The sequence below is a fragment of the Mustela nigripes genome, chromosome 17 (assembly GCF_022355385.1).
Source record: "Mustela nigripes isolate SB6536 chromosome 17, MUSNIG.SB6536, whole genome shotgun sequence".
NCBI classification, from domain to species: domain Eukaryota; kingdom Metazoa; phylum Chordata; class Mammalia; order Carnivora; family Mustelidae; genus Mustela; species Mustela nigripes.
The window spans coordinates 16,848,789-16,873,156 of NC_081573.1; the positions used below are offsets into that span (position 1 = coordinate 16,848,789).

A 24,368-nucleotide genomic window follows, 5' to 3' on the forward strand; every position below is an offset into this window, starting at 1 on the left:
GGGAGCCTGCGTCCTCCTCCCTCTCTGTCTGCTTCTCTGCCTACTTGTGATCTCTGTCTGTCAAATAAAGAAATAAAAATCTTAAAAAAAAACAAAAACAGAAACCAAAGAGTACATCAAGAAAAATGAAAATGGAAACAAATGTATGGTACAAAACAAACACAGGTCTAAGAGAGGAGTTTACAGGGATAAAAGCCTATATTAAGGAAAAAACAAACAAACAGACCTAAGTACCTAACATCAGACCTCAATGAACTAGAAAAAAAGAACTAAACCCAAAGTTTGCATAAGGAAGGAAATGATAAACCTAGGAGCAGACATAAATGAAGGAGACTTAAAAGACAATAAGGGGGCACCTGGGTGGCTCAGTGGGTTAAAGTCTCTGCCTTTGGCTCAGGTCATGATCCCAGGGTCCTGAGATTGAGCCCCAAATTGGGCTTTCTGCTCAGCAGGGAGCCTGCTTCCCTTCCTCTCTGCCTGCCTCTCGGCCTACTTGTGACGTCTGTTAAATAAATAAACAAAATCTTAAAAAAAAAAAAAAAAGATAATAGGAAGATGTGGTCCATATATACCATGGAGTATTATACCTCCATCAGAAAGGATAAATACCCAACTTTTGTATCGACATGGACGGGACTGAAGAGATTATGCTGAGTGAAAGAAGTCAAGAGAATTATCATATGATTTCGCTTATTTGTGGAGCATAACAAATAGCACGGAGGACACGGGGAGTTAGAAAGGAGAAGGGAGTTGGGTGTAACTGGAAGGGGAGACAAACCATGAGAGACTGTGGACTCTTAAAAAACAATTTGAGGGTTCTGGAGAGGAGGGGGGTGGGGGATGGGTAAGCCTGGTGGTGGGTATTATGGAGGGGACGTATTGCATGGAGCACTGGGTGTAGTGCATAAACAATGAATTCTGGAACACTGAAAAGAAATTTTAAAAATAAATAAATAAATTTGTAAAAAGACAATAGAAAGGATCAATAAAACTTAAGAGTTGGTTTTTTTTTAAAAGACAAAGTTGAAAAACCTTTTGCTTGTCTGACTTAACCAAAAATAGAGAACTCGAATAAATAATATCATTAAAGAGAGTTCAAATATCGCAGAGCTGAATATGAAGGATTTGGAGCAGAAAGGAAGTAAGTTTGTAATTGGCACAATGTTTGTAAATCCCTGAATAATATTGAAAATAAGTGAAAGAGGGCTAAATTTGGAATAACAATGAGAATTTCATGAGTAAAAGATTATGATTAATCCACTTTCATCCAAAGAATTTTAAAAGTTAATCCCTAGATTGCTTCTCGGCCTTTTGGCTAAGATCGAGTATAAAAGTTAATCCCTAGAATATATAAGAATTGACAGCTATGGTTGACCTTGGGTAAGTAAACCACGTGGCTATAGAACCAGATATTAAGGAAGCTTCAATTTTTACTTGTTTGATTACTTTTGAATTTTGTAGCATGTGCTTTTATTACCTAAACTTTTTTTTATTTGACAGAGAGAGAGATCACAAGTAGGCAGAGAGGCAGGCAGAGAGAGAGAGGGAGAAGCAGGCTCCCCGCTGAGCAGAGAGCCAGATGTGGGGCTCGATCCCAGGACCCCAGGATCATGACCTGAGCTGAAGGCAGAGGCTTTAACCCACTGAGCCACCCAGGTGCCCCCTAAATTTTTTAATTAAAAAAATCAATGTAACATCAAAACATACTTACACTGTACATGGGTGGTAATCTACCCAACGGAAATGAAAGAATGATGTAAGAATGTTTTTTAGTCATTTGTGATAAAAAATAGAAACAACTGAATGTGTAGAGCAGGAAATGGCTTAAAATACAGATATATATTCCATACTAGAAATATTCTGAAGCTTTAAAAACAGTGAGTTAGATCTATTATGTATTCACCTGAGAAAATGTTTGCAATTATTTGTGCAAAAAGAAAGCGCCATGAAATATAACATTCTAGGTGGTATAACCTTCCACTGACATCCAATAAACCCTTCATCCTTGCAGGTATGCTTGAGCAGGAAAGAGCTACACACCCATACTAGCTATCTCAGGGATTTGTGAAATGAGAAGAAACTGTTTTGATTTTATTTCTGCCACATTTCACTAGTTTCAGTAAAAACACTACTTTATAAAATGATCTCCAATACTGGGTGTTATAACAACCCAGAAACAGCAATTGAACCAGAGCAATTAAGAATTTTTACCTGTTAATTACTTTTTCATTTTTCCACTTGAAGTTTTTTCCCAAGGATTACTGAAATAAATCAATACTAATAAATTCGGTTATTTTACCAACTTTTACATTAAAGGAAAACCAATATTTCTAAAAATGATATCATGATGTTAGACTAGGATGGGGAGAAAGGAGAGGAAATCTTACTGGCATCTCAACAGTATGAAGTCCCTGATGTAGATTAAATTGCAAGCCATGATTAAAGGCCTTTCCACACTCGTAAGGTTTCTTCCCAGAATGAATTCTCTGATGGTGTGAGAAGCTTGAATGATAGCTAAAGGCCTTCCCACATTCCTTACATTCATAGGGCTTCTCACCAGTATGTATTCTCTGATGTTGAATAAGGTGTGAATGAAGTCTAAAGGCCTTACCACATATCATACATTCATGAGGTTTCTCACCAGTATGAATTCTCTGATGTCTTTTGAGGTGTGAGCCCTGTCTAAAAGACTTCCCACATTCCTTGCACTCATAGGGTTTCTCACCAGTATGAATCCTCTGATGTAGACTAAGTTGTAAGCCATCACAAAAGGCCTTCCCACATTCACTACATTCATAAGGTTTTTTGCCAGAATGAATTTTCTGATGGTGAGAGAAGCTTGAGTGATAGCTAAAGGCCTTCCCACATTCTCTACATTCGTAGGGTTTCTCACCAGTATGAATTCTCTGATGTATGGTAAGGTGTGAGCGATGCCTAAAAGTCTTCCCACATTCTTTACATTCATAGGGTTTCTCACCAGTATGGAGTCGAAGATGTTCAGTAAGTTGAAAGCCACGAATAAAAGCCTTTCCACATTGTTTACATTCATAAGGTTTTTCACCCGTATGAAGTCTCTGATGTTGAGTAAGCTGTGATCGCTGCCTAAAGGCCTTCCCACATTCCTTACATTCATAGGGTTTTTCACCAGTGTGAATTCTCTGATGCAGAATAAGTTCTGAGCCATAATTAAAGGCCTTTCCACATTCTTTACATTCATAGTGTTTTTCACCATTATGGATTCTCAGGTGTTGTTTAAGTTGTGAACAATGAAGAAAAGCCCTCCAACATTCCTTACATTCATTGCCCTTGCTACTATTTTGAATTCTCTGTTTAGTAAGATACAATGTATTAATAGTTTCTGCACATTCCTTACATTCAGAAAGTTTTTCTTTAGAATGAGTTCTTTTGTGATGACTAAAAAATAAATGGTAACTGAAGTTTTTTCTACATTCTTTACATTCAAAAATTTTCTCTCTATTATAAAATTCCTGAGTGAGTAAAGTATGTTGGTTAAATATAGGCATGGGTTCATGGTTGATAACGAATTGCCTGAAATAGCCCTCCTGTTCCTGTTGTGTCTCAAAGTGACTACTGCATTCCCAAATATTTCTGAAACTGGACTTCTCAGGGATGTGACTTTTAAATTGTTCCATGACAGCCCATTGGGATGGCTCTGTCTCATAAATGTCTCTTTTTGGAGATAACTTCTTGGTCTCACACCTGGACACCAACTCTGAAAGATAAGAAACACATTTTAATTGCTGGCTTTGTGTTAGAAAATAAGTATCATATCTATAGTATAAAAGAGAGGTAACTGAAAAATAATTCACATAAGAAATGAAAGGCTTGGAGAGCTCTTCAATACCATCGTGCAACTGAATGAAAAAAAAAAAAAGGGTAAGGAGAACACAGAACACAGAGAAAGGAGAGCTCATAGGAGAAGGTGAGAGTTAAATAACAAGTCAAGTCAGGGGGTGTGAATTTTTTTTTTTTGAAGATTTTATTTTTAAACAATCTCTACACCCAAGATGGGGCTTGAACCCACAACCCTGAGACCAAGAGCCAAACATTCAACTGACTAAGCCAGACAGGCGCCCCAATGGTTCTGAAAATGTGATCTACCTCAGAGTTTGTTGCAATTATGGATGTTTAAGAAATATTCTGAATCAAATCAATCAGTATCTACCACAGTCAGTGTAGAATGAGAATAATTTAATAAGCATGTACAAGAGTGTATTTTAACAATTTCCACCAGGCCAAAGAATTATGATATGGAGACTGCTAATTGCCCACAAATGTATATTGTATATTGACTGAACCCAGTTTTTTAGTTGAGAACAAGGCTGCTCAATATAAACATTGCATTTCCCAGACTCTTTTACAGAATATGCGATGTAACTAAATTCTGTCTTAAAAAGACAGAATACTGTATTATATATAATACTGTATTATACAGTAGCTTCTGAAAGGTTATAAGCCAGGTGGCCCATGACCTATGTCCTTTATTCTCCCATTTCCTCAGACTGCAATGTGGATGTGGTGTCATGGTTTTGCAGAGCAGAGCTTACACTTTAGCCTGGACTTCAATGCAAGAGAAAATTAATCTTCTATATAGTTTAGCCATTATTATTTTTTTTGTCTCTGTCACATGCAGCCAAAATTATAACCAAACCCAAATAGCTTCCTATGGAACTGAAATTTAAAAATCCAATTCTTTGTCATGAGAACATAAGGCCCTCTGGTACTTATAAGGCCTCATTTTGAGTCCATTTCTGTTTTATTGGTGTGCTACAATACTAACCTCCTTTCAACCATTAGGACATGCCAAAGTCATTCTTTTTTTTTTTTTTTTTTTTTTGCCAAAGTTGTTCTTATCTTAGAGCTTTTAGGAGGCTGTTTCAGAAGAAAAAACTTTAAGATTGACAGCTGTATAAAGCATTCTGTTCTAACATAATTTATTTTTCTATTAGTTTTCTATTTTCATAGTGATGGACTTTCGGGCTGTTTTCAATTGTTAGCTACTGTTATTAGTACTGCTATGAACATTCTCGTAAATGAAATTGTTGCATCATGGGATATACATTTGTTCAGAGTTCGTTGACACTATCCAATAGTTTCCTCATTTTCTCATCAAACTATAAAAAAGTTCCAGTTCTTCACATCCTCACCAGCACTTGTTATTGTCAATCTTACATTCATTCAGGCATCCTGGCAGATATGTCATGATACTGCACTATGGTTTGATTTGCAATTTCCCTGATGACAAGTGAGGCTGAACATTTTTTTGTACGTTTATTGGCCAACTGCATATCTTCTTTATTTTTTTAAGATTTTATTTATTTATTTGACAGAGAGATCACAAGTAGGCAGAGAGAGGGGTGGGGGGGAGAAGCAGGCTCCCTGATGAGCAGAGAGCCTGATGCAGGGTTAAATCCCAGGACCCTGAGATCATGCCCTGAGCTGAAGGCAGTCACTTAACCCACTGAGCCACCCAGGTATCCCTGCATATCTTCTTTAATAAAGAAGATTGGGAACTCAGGTCTTTTGTCCATTTTTACTGATTTTGTGTATGTGGTAAAGCTCATATGACACAAAATCTACCAGTTTCATGATTTGGAAGTGTACAACTCAGTGACTTGTTAAAGAACTCAAAACCAAGACATCCATTTCTAAAAACTAGATAAAGTCTTTAAAATAAAATTCATATTATGGGCGCCTGGGTGGCTCAGGTCATAATCTCAGGGTCCTGGGATCGAGTCCCGCATCGGGCTCTCTGCTCAGCAGGGAGCCTGCTTCCTCCTCTCTCTCTCTCTCTGCCTGCCTCTATGCCTACTTGTGATCTCTCTGTCAAATAAATAAATAAAATCTTTAAAAAAATAAAAATAAAAAATAAAATAAAATTCATATTATATATTGATGATAAACACCATTTCAAAAGACTAGATTTTTCATTTGAAACCATGGAGATCAAAAGGAAACAGCACAATAATTTTCAAGTAGTAAAAGAAAATAACTGTTAACCTCAAATGCTATACCCATTGAGACTGTTCTTTTTCTTCTTTTTATAAAGACTTAATTTATTTTAAAGAGAGTATGTGAAGGGGCGAGGCAGAGGGAGAGAAACTCAAGCAGACCCCAAGTTGAGCGCAGAACCAATGTGGGGCTCAGTCTCACGCCTGAGATCATGCCAGAGCTGAAACCAAGAGTCAGACGTTCAACCGACTGCACCACCCAGCTGCCCCTCATTCAAACTATTCTTAAGGAATAAAGAAGAAATACAGGCATTCTCAGATGAAGGAAAACTATAACAGAATTTTGTTGCACACATGCCCTTAAAGAGTGGCTAAAGGAACCTCTTCCAAAACAAAGAAAATAATAACAGAAGAAGGCTCAGAACTTCAGAAAGGAAAGAATAATAGAATGAGCAAAAAGAAAAAAAAAATACCAGGCTACCCTTTACCCCATGAGTTCCTTTAGTCCTACTTTATGGTAAAGCAAAAATTTTAACACTACCTCTTGTGGTGATCAATGTATATAGAAGAAATACTTAAAACAATCATACTAAAAGTGTGGGGAAGATAAAGGGATCTAAATGGATGTAAGGTTTCTATACTTCACTTTAAGTGGTAAAATATCAAAACCAGCAGGCTGTGAAAGGTATGTACATATATGCTAATACTCAGAACAAACAATAAAATAAAAATAAAAAAACAAAAACAACATATTAAAAAGCATAAGTCAAAATGGTACTCTAGAAACCTCTGAGTAACTCATAGGCAAGAAACAAGAAACAGAAGAACAAGAAATGGAAGAAAACAACAAAATGGCTGGGGAGCCTGAGTGGCTCAGTCAGTTAAATGTCCGTCTACCTTCAGCTCAGGTCATGATCTTGGGATCCTGGGATTAAGTCCTGTATCAGGCTCCCTGCTTAGCAGGGAGTCTGTTTCTCCCTCTGCCCCTCCCCCCACCCACACATCACTCCCCCTACTTGCACTCTCTCTAATACTCAAATAAAATCTTTAAAAGAAAACATAACAAAGAAAAAGGTAGATATAAGCCTTCATATATCAATAATCTTTTCGATAATTATTTTAAAGGTAAATTTAAAAATACTTCACGTATTTTATTATTTTATTATATACCTTTAAAGTACTTCACAATACCTTTAAAATACTAAATCACAATTAAAAGACTGACACTGGCACAATGGACAGTGTGACTACCAACACTGTGACTATAAGAAACTCACTTCAAACATGACATAGGTAGGTTGGAAGCAGGAGTGGAAAAATGTGTATCATGTACACCTTAATCAAAAGAAAGTAGAAATTTTTAAAAAAGTAGAAATAGCTATATTAATATCAGATAAAATAGATTCAGAATAAAGAAAACTAGTAAGTACCACTGACAGAGTTTCGAAATACATGAAGCAAAAACTGATAGAGCTGAAAAGAGAAAGAGACAAAGCACTATTATACCTGGTGATTCAAATGCCCTGCTCTCAGCAACTGATACAACTACCACACAGAAAATCAGCAAGGATATAGAAGAACTGAATGGAACATGTCACCCAACAACAGCAGAATACACAATGTTTTCAAGCACACAATGAACATTCCCCAAGACAGACCTTCTTTTTTTTTTAATGTCTCATTTTGAAGCTTTTTAAAGTTTATTTGACAGAGAAGAGACAGAGTGAGAGAGGGAACACAAGCAAGAGGAGTGGGAGAGGGAGAAGCAGGCTTCCCACTGAGCAGCGAGCCTGATACGGGGCCAACCCCAGGACCCTGGGACGATGACCTGAGGCAAAGGCAGACACTTAATGACTGAGCCAGCAGGCGCCCCAAGGCAGAGGGGCAGAGGGAGTGGAGGGGCAGAGGGAGAAACAGACTCCCTGCTAAGCAGGGAGCCTGATACAGGACTCAATCCCAGGATCCCAAGATCATGACCTGAGCTGAAGGTAGACGGTCGTTTAACTGGCGCCCCATTCTAAGTTGTAAAGCAAATCTTAAATTTAAAGGAATCAAAATCACACAGAGTATATTCTATGATGTATAGTAAAGAATTTAAACTTCACCAAAGAGAGATCTGTCTTTTGTCTTCATCTCCAGGGAGAAAATCTCTACATCTTTGTTTAGGACCATAGCTACCAGACAGTCTAACAATGGGATTTATGATGTAGGCTTTGAGCTGTGTGGTATCAATTCTCACTGAGCAGCGAGCAGAGAGGCAGGAATCTAAAGGTATCTAAAGGTATCAGCTCTACCTCTTGAGAGGCTGAAAATAGAAAGGCCAACCACTTGGGCAGCCAAACCAGAGCCCAATAAAGTTCTGGACACCAGTATTCAGGTTAGTTTCCCTCTCTGGCAATGCTACATGGTATAGTTACACACAGTTGATGGGAAAAGTTAGTATTGTCCATGACTACACTGGGTGAGTGCAACTGGAAGCTCCATGTCTGGAAATATCCTGGGCTCTACCTGTAAGGGCCTGGTTAGCCAGAGGAACTTAGTTGCAAACCCCAGATATAGGGGCAGGCCAGGTCGGATGGAGACATCCAATCAGTGGGGCGCACATATGTTTACTGTGGAGAGTAGTAGGAGGAGTCAGAATAGCCGTTAGAGTAGTAGGGGGAGTCAGAACAGCCGTTGGAGTAGGAGGAGGAGTTAGAAGAGCGTTATTATAGCTGTTAGGAAAGCCATTAGAATAGCCGTTAGAATAGCAGTTAGAATAGCCGTTAGGATAGCTGTTAGAATAGCTGTTAGAATAGCCGTTGTTATAGCCCTTAGGGTACTTTGGGAGAGTCGGAGCGTCGTGGTCATCATGGTCGTTGGGTGCGTCGTGATCATCCTGGTTACCGTAGTCGTAGGCAGTAGCGCCACGGTGAACAGCCTCGCCGTCAACAGCCTCACCGCCAGCAGCCTCGCCACAGTGAGCAGCCTTGCCACCACTGAGCCGCGGCCCGGCCACAAGTGGCCTCGCCCCCGCCAGGCCCCAGCCACACACCCCCAGGCCGAGGCGCCAACGCAAGCGGCCTCGCTGGAGTGGCATCATTATGGGGAGCGGCCCTTTCCGGGGAGTGACCTCGTCAGCAGTGGCCTCCTCCTGGGAGCGGCCTCCTCCAGAGTGGCCTCTTGAGAGCGGCTCCGACCTGGGAGGGCCTCGTCCTAGGAGCGGCCTCCTCTGGAGTGGCCTCATCTGCGCAGCGGCCTCGTCCAGAGCGGCCTCATCCGAGCGGCCGCCTTGGGAGTGACCTGGTCGGTGTCATCGTCATTGTCTCTTCGTAAGAGATGGCCCCTACCAGTCAGTTTGATTTTTGATGCTTGGCTGAAATAAAGCTTTGTTTGATTTTTGCTTTGTGTCAGTCTCGTTCCTTTGATCACGGATCCTAACATTCTACCCATGTGTTTCTTCCCTTGGCTGACTTTAATCTGTATCCCTTTGCTGTAAAAAACTTAACTGTGGGGGCGCCTGGGTGGCTCAGTTGGTTGGACGACTGCCTTTAGCTCAGGTCATGATCCTGGAGTCCCGGGATCGAGTCCCACATGGGGCTCCCAGCTCCATGGGGAGTCTGCTTCTCCCTCTGACCTCCTCGCTCATGTTCTCTCTCACTGTCTCTCTCTCAAATAAATAAATAATCTTAAAAAAAAAAAAAAAACAACTGTGAGGATGACAGCTTTCAGTGAGTTCTGACTTAAGTGAATTATCTAAGGGTGGTCTTGGGAACCTCTGAAATTGCTGTTGGGATCAAACATAAGGGAAGACTGTGGACTGTTCCCTCTTTCACATGAGACCATAATGGAATTAAAGTATAAATCAATAAAAGAAAGGCAACAGGAAAAACTCCAGACATCTCCGAATAACACACTTCTAAGTACTCTATGGGTGAAAGAGGAAGTCTCAACAACAACAAAAAAATTAAGGACTATGAGGACATACATATATGGATTATATACATATATACACACAATTATAAGGTTAATAACCTATAACCGGGGTGCCTGGGTGGCTCAGTGGGTTAAAGCCTCTGCGTTTGGCTTGGGTCATGATCCCAGGGTCCTGGGATCGAGCCCTGAATCAAGTTCTCTGCTCAGCGGGGAGCCTGCTTCCCTTCCTCTCTCTGCCTGCCTCTCTGCCTACTTGTGATCTCTGTCTGTCAAATAAATAAAATCTTAAAAAAAAAAAAAAAGAAACATATAACCTTACATTCACAACCTTGAAAACTTAGAAGAAATGGACCTAATTACCTGAAAATCTGAAACTACCAAAACTTAGCCAACATGAATAGGTCATCTGAGTAGTTTGGTAACTATTACAGAAATCAAATTTGGGGTGCCTGTGTGGCTCATTTAGTTAAGCATCTGACTTGGCTCAGGTCATGATCTCAGGGTCCTGGGATTGAGCTCTGCATCTGACTCCACACTCAGTGGGGAATTTGCCTGTCCCTCTCCTTCTGCCCCTACCCCTGCTCATGTTCTCTGTCCTCTCTCAAATAAAATCTTAAAAAAAAAAGTAATAAATCAAATTTATAATTTAGAAGATCCCAAAAAAGAAATCTCCAAGTCCACATGGCTTCACTGAAGAATTTTACCAAACATTCCCAGAATCTTGTAACCAGTTTCTTCCAGAAAACAGAAGAGAACACTTTCCAAAGCACTTTATGAGGCCATGATTACTCTGATACCAAAACCAAAGGCAGCATACACAAAATAACTGCAAACCAACACCCCCCATGAACTTAGATGAAAAAAATCCACAATTAAATTTTACCAAACTCAATGATGTATAAAAACAATGATATACAATGACTAAGTGGGATTTATTCCAGGTGTGAAAGACTGATTCCATACTTAAAAATCAATATAATCCATCATATCAACAACTAAGGAAGAAAAAAATCCCATGATCCTATTAATAACCACATGATTAAAACAACTCTCAATGTAAGGGAGATAAACCGTAAGAGACTCCTACTCATAGGAAACAAACAGAAAGTTGCTGGAGGGGAGGAAGGTGGAAGGATGGGGTAACTGGGTGATGGACACTGGGGGGGGTATGTGTTTCAGTGAGCACTGGGCATTGTGAAGATTAATGAATCACAAACCTGTACCCCTGAAACAAATAATACATTTTATGTTAATTAATTGAATAAAAAAAAAAAAACTCTCAGGGCATTAGGAAGAGAAGGGAACTTCCTCAAATTCCTAAAGAGCATGAAGGACATGTACAAAAAACCTAGAGCTAATATATTTTATGATAAAACACCAAATCCTGAATGTTTCCCCCCTAAAATTGCTAAAAAGGATGTCCATTATTACCACCCTTATTTAATACAGGCCCTTGCAGTTCTAGCTATTCCAATAAGGCAAGAAAATAAAGTGCACAGTTTGGGAAAAAAGGAAATAAAACTATCTATTTGCAAATGATATGACTGACTATAATAATGAACCTACAAGGAAATAACTGAGTTGAATAAGGTCACAGAATATAAAATCAATTGAACTTCTGTACATTGACAATACACAACAACCAAAATAAAAAGGCAATACCATTTATAAATGCTCCTGAAAAATGGAATACTGAGGTAAAAAAATTAATAAAATATGTATAAGATCTATATGATAAAAATTATAAAATGCTAATAAAAGAAATTTTTATCATATAGATCTTATACATTAATCAGAGAGAGAGAGGACGAGAGCAAGCACAGGCAGACAGAATGGCAGGCAGAGGCAGAGGGAGAAGCAGGCTCCCTGCCGAGCAAGGAGCCCGATGCGGGACTCGATCCCAGGACACTGGGATCATGACCTGAGCCGAAGGCAGCTGCTTAACCAACTGAGCCACCCAGGCGTCCCGATAAAAGAAATTTTTTTTTTTTTTAAATCTTTCATTCATTCATTCATTCATTCATTTATTTATTTATTTATTTGACAGACAGAGATCACAAGCAGGCAGACAGGCAGGCAGAGAGAGAGAGAGGAGGAAACAGGCTCCCCGCAGAGCAGAGAGCCCGATGCGGGACTCGATCCCAAGACCCTGAGATCATGACCTGAGCCGAAGCCATCGGCCCAACCCACTGAGCCACCCAGGTGCCCCCCGATAAAAGAAATTTTTAAAAATACTTGAAGAAACATGCTGTGTTCATGGATTGGAAGACAACAGAGTAAAGATGCTAATTCTCTAACTTCATCTATAGGTTTACATAATTCCTATGAAAGTATGAGCAACCGTTTTTGTAGACACAGACAAGCACTAATACTGATTCAGAGATATCATCAAAGACCTCTAATCTGTAGTATGACCCTACTCTTGGCCTCCAGGACCCTGTACTTTCCTAGAGGACCTCTTTCCATCCCAATCAACCTTCTGCTATCCTTTTTTTAAAGATTTTATTTATTTGAGAGAGAGAGAGTATGAGCAAGGGGCAGAGGGAAAGAGATAAGCAGACTCCACAGGGAGCAGGGAGCCCACTGTGGGACTTGACCCTAGGACCCTGGGATCATGACCTGAGCCAAAGGCAGACATGTAACCTGAGCCACCCAGGCACTCAACCCTCCACTATCTCTACTTTGTCTATGTAATTTTCTTTAAGTTCCCCAATTTCTAATTGATCTTAATTTTTCCTAATATACCATTAGAACATATGTTCTTGATCCACTACTATGGATCAAGGTAAAAAAAGGTATTCCTGTCACCTCATAAAGCAACTCGTAGGAATTTTTTAAAAAATTAATAAACACTGTTGATTGTGTCCTTTGATAAACAGACATTTTTAGGTTTGGTATAATCCCATTTATCTATTTTTGCTTTGGTTACCTATACCTTGCTTGGTGTTATAGCCCAGAAATCCCTGCCAAATCCAATGTCATGGAACTTTTTCCCTATGTTTTCTTCTAGTTTGGGGTCTTACATTTAGTTCTTTGATCTATTTTGAGTTAATTTTTGTATATGGTATAAGGTAAGGATCCAACTTTGTTCTATTGGATGATCTTGGCACCTTTGTATAAAATCATTTGGTCATATATTTGGGAGTTTATTTCCAACCTTTTTATTCCATTCCATTTTTTAAATTATTTATTTATTTATTTAGAGAGAGCGTGCACATGTGTGGAGAGGGGCAGAGGGGGAGAGAGAGAAAATCTCAAGATGCCATGCTGAGTACGGAGCCCAATGTGGGGTTCAATCTCACAACGCAGAGATCTTGAATATCAAGAGAGTTAGAATATCAACAGCTGAATATCAAGAGAGTGACTAAGTCACTTAGATGCCCCTATTATATTGCACTGGTCTGTATGTCTGTCTTTATGCCACTACCGAACTGTTTGAATACATAGTGTTGTAATAAGTTTTGAAATCAGGTTTTCCGGGGCACCTGGGTGATTCAATGGGTTAAGCCTCTGCCTTTGGCCCAGGTCATGATCCCAGGGTCCTGGGATCGAGCCCCACATCGGGCTCTCTGCTCAGCAGGGAGCCTGCTTCCTCCTTTCTCTCTGCCTGCTCTATTTGTGATCTCTCTCTATCAAATAAATAAATAAAATCTAAAAAAAAAAGAAATCAGGTTTTCCCTAATTTGTCTAAAATGACCTTATCCCTAATATTCTGACCAATTGAAATAGCTTCCTGCCTCTAGATCATTGCTTACTCACCTGGGCACCGTCTTCCTGTCATTTCCCTCACAACCATCCAGGGTTCCTTCCCTTGCTCTAATGAAGAGATCACAGCCGGCTTAGATATAGAAAGTCCTGATTATAAGAAAAAAAATGGAGATGAAGGAGAAATCAAAGTACCCAAATACCATGATTCATAATTGGTTAATAAATAAATAAATAAATAAATAAGAGCACAAAATGTGTATTTGATAGTCTACAGACAAAAAAAAAAGAAAGAAAAAATTAAATACTCATATTCCGGTAAACTCAAGATAAAAAACAAAACAAATAAATAGGTGATAAAATGCTATTTAAATTAGTAAGCTTTCGGTCTCCACTTTACTATTTGGAGAAAACAACCTCCTGAGTATGCTTATTTCAGATACTTTTCAATGTTAAATGAAAAGTTCTTAGCATATAACTAACTACCAAAGCCAAATTGTTTAAAAGAAAGCACATTTTTTGTAGGAAATGGAATATTGTTCATTTAAACACTAAATAGTAAGTGGTATTTCTTGACCTAGTCCATCAGTTTCATCACTGAAAGTTAAAGAGCTTCACACCCAGACCCCATATATATAGTTTTAACCTACTCTAGTGCACCCACAGGTTTAGCACAGTGTAAATGAAAAAAAAGATGAAGTGGTTTCTTTGGCCATTAGTTAACAATGAATTTATTAATATTAATATTAAATAATCAAATAATCAAGCATAAGTTTTAATGGCACAGAATTCCAATTCAGTTCTTTAATCGTCAAGAAGAACATCAATTATAAGGACCAGAGGAAGGGGTGAGGATGGGAAAAATGAAGATACACCCCCATCTAAGGGTGCTCATTCCTATACAAAGAAAAAATTCATCTAGTCATTTGAAAGGTGGCCCTGGCCCTAAAATTCATAGTAAAGGAAGCAGAAATTCAAAGAAACAGATTCTAAATTATAAGAGGCAGATGAACTTACCCAGTGAAACTAAGTTGCTATAGTTCTCCAACATCACATCTTTGTACAAATTCCTCTGCGTGGGGTTCAGGCATTCCCATTCCTCCTGAGAGACATCTATAGCTACATCTTTGAACATCACCAACCCCTAAAATGACAGAGCACAGTACTGTTTTTGAAATGATAAGAGCTATTTTTCAAAAGGAAGAAGAGGTGCTAAAAGAAAGCAGGAAAGAAAGGAACAGCATATATATATAGTATATAGTGAGTATACAGGGAAAGGTTGGAAGCTTGTGACCTGGGTCAAAAAGGAATTTAGTGGAAATGAGCTCTTAAAAATTCAATTTCTGCAGACACATTCTCTTGTATAGAATGGAAAACTTAATCAGTCATCTAGAAAGTTAAAAAAATAAGTAGAAGTTTCCAACAAAGTAAAATAGTTGGAAATTTTATAATCTTTCCAGAATGTCTTATGAAAACCTCCAACTTGAGAAAAAGGACTATTATGTCATAACCATTTTTACTTTTCAAGCAAATTCTTTAGTAAATACCCAGTGCAGACTGTATATTCCAAGGATAGACAGAATAACAACTCCCATCCCATATGCTCTTCTTCCATGTAACCTTGACATACCCCCACACCATTGATATAAGGTCTATGTCCTCGGCCCTTGAACATGATCCTGGGAAAACAGCTGTGACTTACTCAACTTATAAAGTATAACAGAAATGACTATGTGACTTCTGAAGCTGGGTTATAAAAATATCTCTCCACCCAGTGAGAACACCCTACACCAATTCTTAACAATGTCTATTTGGAAAAGTCAAAATTATGGAAAAGTTCAAAGATTTCCCATGTCTGATTCAATTAACCCTCCCTTACAACACCATTTCCTGTGAGGACATCTCATGTGGGTGGCTGGTTTTTCTCCTACAATCTTACTCTGTCCTCAAACTCATTCTGTCCTCTCTTCTCATTGCTGTTGCCAGCAACTGTCCCTCCCCTAAAATCTAATGTCATCATTTCGTCAGACATGCATTATCTCTACCTACTGCAGTGCTTTGCTAACATCTAGATTTTCCCCCCTCAAGAATTTTAGCTCCTGGCTCAGTGCCACCATCTCCCAACACTACTCCTATCTTAATTCTCAGTGATTTCAAATATCTATATAAGGATTCCATCTATTAACCTGCCCTTCCAATTCCCTCACCTCCTCTCCAATGATCTTGTCTTCCACTCTAGTTCACGCTTTGTATCACTATCTAAGACCTCATCACTAATAGTAACTTCGACATCTCCAACTGTCTTTCTCTCTGGTCACCTTTATATTGTCACTCACCATACTCATACCTCTTCTCCACCTCTTACCCAACTTAAATTCTATATTCATCTAATCCTCCAACTTGATAATGACTCCTAATGTGGACTTCCTTTTCATACTTGCTAAGCAAAGCCTGAATCCTATATAAATCTAACTCTCTTCCTATTCTCACTTTATCTATATAGCCGAATATGAGTAGAGAAAACCACCAACCTTAATGACAAGTTTTTATTTTTATATTTTATTTTCCTTTCTTAAATGGTTCAGAAAAAAAAATAGACATTCAGATGTCTTACACCCACTCTTGTCCTTTCCTTTTTTCCTCCACCTCCTAACCCCTTATAGATGAGCTATTTTATAAGTTTCTTTGTGTGTCTTTGCAATGTTTTTAAGCAACTATCTATATATTCTATATATATTATATATATTACATATATTATACATATTACATATTTATATATATTAAGTAAATATATGTATATATCTTTCCACACTTCACACAGAAGGAAACATACTATAATATATACACTGTTCTATGCTTGATTTTTAAATTCTAAAGTTAATGGTTTCCTTATTTTTCTATAGGTACATATCCTCCATTTTTTATCATAGTTTATTTAACCAGACATCTCTAGATGAACACTTGGTTGTTTCCAATCTTCTGCTCTAACAAACAATAGTATAATGAATAGTCCTATAAATATGTCACTTTGTATACATACAGGCATATCTGTACCAGAAAGCCTCAGAAATCAGATTGCTAGGTCTAAATGGAAAATGCATTTGTAATTTTGGTAGATCCTGTCAAGTCGGCCTCTACAGCAGCTGGACCACTTTGTCAGACACCAGCAATATATGAAAATACCCGTTTCCTCAGTCAAGGCAGCAAAGCATTTTGTCAAAACATTTTGTTTTTATCAATTTAATGTGATCGCTTCTCAGCCTTTTGGCTAAGATCAAGTGTTATCAATTTAATGTGATAAAGAAATTATATGTCAATAGAATTTTAATTGGTATTTCTTGAATTGTGAGTATTTTTTTTTTTAGGGTCTTTCATGTTTCTTTTTCTGTGAAATCTCTATTCATGCCCTTTTGACTCTTTTTCTACTGGGCCCTTGGTCTCATTTTAAAATTTCTAAGTCTTGGGATGCCTGGGTGGCTCAGTTGGTTGGATGACTGCCTTCGGCTCAGGTCATGATCCTGGAGTCCCGGGATCGAGTCCCACATCGGGCTCCCAGCTCCACGGGGAGTCTGCTTCTCTCTCTCATGCTCTCTCTTACTCTCTCTCTCTCAAATAAATAAATAAAATCTTAAAAAAAAAATTTCTAAGTCTTTATAAGTTAGATGATAAGTTCAGTGTCTGTATGTGAATTGTAAATACCTTTCCCATTTTGTCATTTCTCTTCCTACTTTGCTTACCAATGTTTCTTGCCATGCAGTTTTTCATTTTTATGTAATCAACTTTGTTACTACTTTCTCTTTTAGTTCCTAGAGTTCTGAGTCCTAGTTAGAAAGTCCTACCTCACGTCAAAGTCATGAAGGAGTACTCCCATGTTTTAGTCTAGTAATATTATGATCACATTTTTAAAAATTAAATAATTCAGTTTAACTAGAGTTTATTTTATATGGTAGATGAGTAAAGAATGGGCTTTGTTTTTTGAAAATGGCTCTAGTTACCCAATACTATTTGTCAGTAGCCTATCTTTAACCAAGGAGACAAAATAATTGTTATACAGAGAACTGTAAGATACTGATGGAAAAAACTGAAAAAGACACAAATAAATGAAAAGGTTTTCCCATGAGGAATGGAAGAATTATCAGTGGTAAAACAACTGTATAACTCAAAGCAATCTACAGTCAATATAATCCTTCAAATCCTAATGGAATTTTTTACAGAAATACAACAGATAACACTAAAATTGTATGAAACCATCAAAGACCTCAAGTAGCGAAAGCATTCTTCATAAAAAGGAACAAAGCTGAGACATCACATACCTTCATTTCAAACCACATTACAAAGCTATATAATTGAAACAGTATGGTACTGGCATAAAAACAGACACAAAGATCAGTGAAACAGAATAGGGAGCCCATACATAATGCTAATTAATTTATGACAAAGGAGCCAAGAATATACAATGGGGAAAGGACAATCTCTTCAATAAATGATGCTGGGAAAACTGGACAGCCACACGACAAAGAATTAAACTGTACCACTATCTTATACCATACATAAAAATCAACTCAAAATGGATTAAAGACTTGAATGTAAAACCTGAAATTATAAAACCTCTAGAGGAAATCATAGGCAGTAAAGGTACTTGGCAATGACTTTTTGGATATGATACCAAAAAAGCAAAGGCAACAAAAGCAAAAATAAACAAATGGGAATACATCAAACCAAAAATCTTCTGTGAAACCATCAACAAAATGAAAAGGCAACTTACATGGAGAAAATTTTTGTAAATGATGTATCTGATAAGGGTTTAGTAACCAAAATATAAAGAACTCATACAACTCAACAGCAAAAAACCCTAAACCATCTGAATTATAAATGGGCAGAGGACCTGAGTAGACCTTCCTTCAAAGAAGACATAAAAATGTCCCACAGGTACTAGAAACAATCTAAGTGTCTTCCAGTGGATGAATGGATACAGAAAATATGATACACATACACAAGAATATTATTCAACCATTAAGGAAAAAAAGGAGGAGCATTTGGGTGGCTCAGTCAGCTAAATGTCCAACTGTTTTGGTTTTTTTTTTTTTAATTTTTAAGAGATTTTATTTATTTATTTGACACAGAGTGAGCACAAGTAGAGGGAGCAACAGGCAGAGGGAGAGGGAGAAGCAGGATCCCCAATGAGCAGGGAGCACGATGGGGGGGCTTGATCCCAGAACTCTGGGATCATGACCTGAGCCAAAGGCAGATGCTTAACTACTGAGCCACCCAGGAGCCCAAAGTGTCTGATTCTTGATCCCAGCTCAGGTCATTATCTCAGGATCCTGGGATCAAGCCCTACGTTGGGCTCCTCACAGGGGAGTCTGCTTGTCCCTATCCCTCTCCTTCTGCTCCTCCTCTTGTTCATGCTCTCTCTCAAATAAATTAAAAAATAAATAAAATAAGATCTTGAAGGGAAAAAAAAGGGAAATCTTACATTTCCAAAAACCTGGATGGACCCCGATGGCATTACAATAGGTGAAATAAGTCAGACAGAAAAAGACTTATTTGTGAAATTTAAAAACAGAAAACAAAATCAAACTCATAGATACAGGGACGCCTGGGTGGCTCAGTTGGTTGGACGACTGCCTTCGGCTCAGATCATGATCCTGGAGTCCCGGGATGGAGTCCCGCATCGGACTCCCAGCTCCATGGGGAGTCTGCTTCTCTCTCTGACCTTCTCCTCGTTCATGCTCTCTCTCACGGTCTCTCTCTCAAGTAAATAAATAAAATCTTTAAAAAAAAAAAAAAAAAACCTCATAGATACAAAGAACAGACTGGTGGTTGTCAGATGGTGGGGGAGGGTGGTGAAATGGATGAAGCTGGTCAAAAGATATAAACTTCCAGTTATAAGATTAATAGTCCCTAGGGATATTATGTACAACATGGTGACTACAGCTATTAATACTGTAGTCAGTTGAAAGTTGCTAAAAGACTAGATCTGAAAAGTATTCATCACAAGAAAGAAAACTAACTACGTGTGGTAATGGATATTACCTATACTGCAGTGATCATTTTGTAACATATTCATATACTAAACCACTATGTTGTGCATCCAAAATTAATATAATGTTACATGCCAATTATATCTCAATTAAAAAGTCAATCTTTAGCCTGCAGTTTTGAGATACCACTTTTATCAATATTAAATTACCATACACAGCTATGGGCTGGATGGTCAGCATGCCACAGATTGCTAACCTCTGCTCTAGATTCTCAAAGGCAGAGATCAAAAGACTGGATAAAAAAGCAAGACCAGGGACATCTGGGTGGCTCAATGGGTTAAGCCTCTACCTTCAGCTCAGGGCATGATCTCAGGGTCCTGAGATCAAGCCCCGAATCAGGCTCTCTGCTCAGCGGGGAGCCTGCTTCCCATCTCTCTCTCTCTCTGCTTGCTTCTCTGCCTACTATGGGACCTCGGTCTGTCAAATAAATAAATAAAATTTAAAAAAAAATCAAGACCAAACTTTATGCTGTTATATGAGATACACCTAAAGTAAGTTAAAATAGGGACACTTGGGTGGTTCAGTCGGTTAAGCATCTGCCTTTGGCTCAGGTCATGATCCCAGGGTCCTGGGATCAAGTCCCTCATTGGGCTCCTTGCTCATTGGGGAGCCTGCTTATCCCTTTGCCTGCTGCTCCCTCTGCTTGTGCTCTCTCTCACTCTGACAAATAAAATCTCAAAATAAATAAATAAATAAATAAACCTTAAAAAAAAAAGGCTAAAGAAAGTTAAAAGGATGGAAAAAGAGGGGCACCTGGGTGGCTCAGTGGGTTAAGGCCTCTGCCTTCGGCTCAGGCCATGATCTCAGGGTCCTGCGATTGAGCCCCACATCGGGCTCTCTGCTTGGCGGGGAGCCTGCTTCCTCCTCTCTCTCTCTGCCTGCCTCCCTGCCTACGTGTGATCTCTGTCTGTCAAATAAATAAATAAAATCTTTTAAAAAAAGATGTGGCTCCGTTAAGCGTCTGCCTTCATAAATTTTTAAAAATCTTAAAAAAAAAAAAGATATGCCATGAAATAACAATAAAAGAAAGCTGAAGCAGTTATATTAATAAACATAATGCAAGAAAAAGAATATTACCACTAGGAACATTTCATAATAAAGGTGTCAATTCATCAAGAGGATATAGGAATTTGGGGGTACTTGGCTGGCTCAGTCCGAAGGACATGCAACTCTTGATCTCAGGGTTGTGAGCTTGAGCCCCACTCTGGGTATAGAGATCACTTAAAAATAAGTAAACTTTTAAAAGAAGGACATAGCAATCCTAAGTATGCATGCACCTACTAACAGAATTTCTAAACATAAAGCAAAACGGACAGAATTGTAACAGACAAATCAACAGCTGTATTTGTAAGTTTCAACAGTCCTCTCTCAGTAATTGATAGACCAAATGACCAAAAAAAATCAGAAAAGATATAGAAGTGTTGAGTACTACTACAAAACACTTGACCTAACTGATAAACACTCTCCGTCAGTAGTATAACACAGCTTTCCCCCTCCCCCAAATGCACATTGAGCATTCGCCAAGATAGTCCACATTTTGGGCCAAAAATAAGTCTCAATAAATTTAGAAGGATTGATATTACAAAGTATGTTCTCTGACCACAAAAGAATTGAATAAATTAAAAGCGAATTCTCAAAAAGATATGAAAAAGTCCCTCAAAATTTGTAAGTTAAAGGGGCGCCTGGGTGGCTCAGTGGGTTAAGCCGCTGCCTTCAGCTCAGGTCATGATCTCAGGGTCCTGAGATCGAGTCCCACATCGGGCTCTCTGCCCAGCAGGGGGCCTGCTTCCCTTCCTCTCTCTCTTCCCTTCCTCTCTCCTACTGTGATCTCTCTCTGTCAAATAAATAAATTTTTAAAAATCTTAAAAAAAAAAATTTGTAAGTTAAAGAATGCTCTTTTAAGTAGCCCATGGGTAAAAGAAAAAAGGGAATCTTGAGCTCAAAAAAAAAAAAAAAGAAAAGAAAAGAAAAGAAAATTAAACCCAAAGTACACAGAAAAAAAGTCAAGAATAAGATCAGTAATCAATGAAATAGCAATCAAGGCAAGGGCAAACTGGAGAGAAAAATCAATAAAACTAAAAGCTAGTCTTTGAAAAGATCAATAAAATTGATAAATTGCTAGTATACTGATTAAGAAAAAAGACATAAATTATTAAGATCAGGAATTAAGAGGGGAGTATTACTATAGACCTGACAGGCATTAAAAGGATAATAAGGAAATATCATAAACAACTTTATACTAACAAATCTGGCAACTAAATAGAAATAAATGAATTTCTTGAGAGACACAAATTACTAAACTGATTCAAGAAGAAATAAGACTGGGGTGCCTGGGTAGCACAGTCGTTTGAGCCTCTGCCTTTGGCTCAGGTCATGGTCCTGGGGTCCTTGGAGTGAACCATGCATCAGTCTCCCTGTTGGGCTCAGGCTCTGGGCTAGGTGGGGAGACTGCTTCCCCCTCTGCCCCTCCCCGCCGCTTGTGCACTTGCTCTCTCTCTCCCTCTCTCTTGAATAAATAAATAAAATCTTCAAAAAAAAAAAAAAAAAAGAAAGAAAGAAAGAAAGAAAACTCCCAAAAGCCCTGTATCAATTTAAGCAGTCTCCCCATGAAGAAAACTCCAAATTCAAATGGTGTGTTCACTTTCTACTGATGCTGTAACAAATACAGTAGCTTAAAACAACAAATTTAGTATCTTACAGTTCTGTATGTATTTCGTTGACTGCTTACTGGAACACTGGGTTAGAAAGGAGAGGAGCAAAAAGGGAAGACTTTAAAATTCTGAAACCACCACTTACTCACTAATAAGTCTGTATGATAGTCAGGCAATAATATCAGTATTAAGAATGCAAATATTCATATGACTATAGGAAAAAAAGGACATCAATTAGAAACAAAAAAATCAACTTACATGGGCCATGTTTTTAAGATTCAATGTATTAGTCCTCTTCTTAGTTCCACTTTAGAAGAAACTCTCAGCGCAAAGAAAAATATTGCTGGATGAGAGGGATTTAAAAAAAAAGACATGAGATGATCCTGCTTCTTAGCTCCCAAAGTGCTAATATAGAATGACATTTTTCTCCCCTCTTCATGTCTACTCTGTCCAGTCCCCACAGACTTCTTAGACACTGATTCTGGATGTGCAACAGTGCTATTCTTTCCTCCTACTCTAGGTGTTTCTAAGGTGAATGGCAGAATTAGTGAGGTAGAGAAGAACTATGAGACACCAGGCCTTTCCCAAGTAATCTGTAAAATCAATGTGGAGCTAAACTCACAACCCCAAGATCAAGAATCCCATGCTGTACTGACTGAGCCAGTCAGCTGCCCCCAACCAGGCCCTTCTTAAAGCTCAAACTTTGTGTGACCTTGTGTGTGATGTGGAGTAGACATTGTCTGTGACCATGGTAGTAACTGTGATTCTATGATACTTGGTGATGTGTTTGAGCTCTACAGATAACTGTTGGGGATGAGGGTTAAGTGCGCATAAGGGGAGTTGTGATTGGGGAGTGGTTGTTTTGTATTACTATATAGGTGTCTGGGTCTTAGGCTGTGCGATTATGATAAACGTGGGTTGGATTACGTCTTTTTGGCTTTGTGTTGTATGAATCTACAGTTGGATACTGGAATGTCTCCCTAACTGCCTGATTATGTGAACCTGGGAGTAACGCTTTGTGTAATTGTGCTTTTTTTCATTTACTCAAGTATCTGAGGCTTACAGAAATAGCCACCCGCAATCATGGTCACAATCACATACAAACTCCATTCACACAAATGGTCACGCAGACAAGTACACGGTCACAAAAGCACGCTCCCGAATCCAGTCGCTCTCAAGACTAACCGCCAAATACACTTAGTCCGGAGACAAAATCATTAGTCCGGAGACAAAATTCCCTTCACGAGCTTACAACCATCCAATTTACCCTCCCTAGAGCAGCTCCCGCACTTCAGAGGCCTAACACTCCAGACACTCCTCTTGCCAAGGCCTGGAGCTCCAGGAGTCCTTACCTTCAGCATCCTCAGGAAGGGCTCTGGTCCAAATTCTGATTCGCATTCCACGAGAGACCGCACACCTAGTCTTGCACGCTCTGCTGGTTGGGTAGAAAGCTCTCACCAGTCTCAGCAGCCGACCACTCTGCCAACGTTTCTACCGGAACTAGCTTTGAACCGCTGTGTCCTCTGGGAAACGTAGTCCGAAAGGAAAGCACGCGTGAGCTGAAAGAGGTAAATCCTTCGCTGCATTTTGGGATGCACCTGCGCAGTTTCACTCCGAGCTTGGAGTGACTCTACAACCTCTCCCCTTCCACGGCTCAGACCCGAAATTTGGGTCCGATTTGGGGACCTCGGATTTCTCTGAGGGCGGATTTCAAGCCTGGCACCGTAGCTGTCCCTACTCCCTCAAGGTGGACGCGCACGTGCTGTAGTTTGATAATTGTTATTCGATGCGGAGGGATCCGGCCTTCGTTTGTAAGGTGGCAATGTGAACTGTGTTTTCTGAGTCCGAAGATGCGAGTGGCCAAGGACGAATTTGATAGGCAGGGAGAGGATGTGAGGGAGAGGATGTGTGTGTTACACCGACTGTGTCCTGAGTGAGGAAACAAGTTTGTGAAACGTTTTTGAGACCGTTTGAAATAGTGGTCGGGCTGTATACCCGTATGGGACCGCGCGCAGTGATTGTGAAGTGATGTATTAGAACGTGGCTTAGGCGCGAGGGGCATTTGAAACCTGTGATTGATT

General features: G+C 39.0%; 1 protein-coding gene across 2 annotated transcripts; it reads right to left on the reverse strand.

The window, feature by feature from the left end:
• Positions 1–1,657: 1,657 nt before the first annotated feature.
• Positions 1,658–23,841, reverse strand: ZNF461 (zinc finger protein 461). 2 transcript variants are annotated; one of them, XM_059382925.1, is made up of 5 exons: positions 23,640–23,841; positions 22,546–22,630; positions 14,610–14,736; positions 13,647–13,742; positions 1,658–3,733 (listed from the first exon to the last, which is right to left on the reverse strand). In XM_059382925.1, exons 2-5 carry the CDS (start codon positions 22,552–22,554, stop codon positions 2,343–2,345), a joined length of 1,623 nt encoding a protein of 540 aa, XP_059238908.1. In that variant the 5' UTR covers positions 22,555–22,630; positions 23,640–23,841; the 3' UTR covers positions 1,658–2,342. The 2 variants fall into 2 exon arrangements, with proteins under 2 accessions (XP_059238908.1, XP_059238909.1); XM_059382926.1 differs by having other exon boundaries at positions 14,610–14,757.
• Positions 23,842–24,368: the final 527 nt, after the last annotated feature.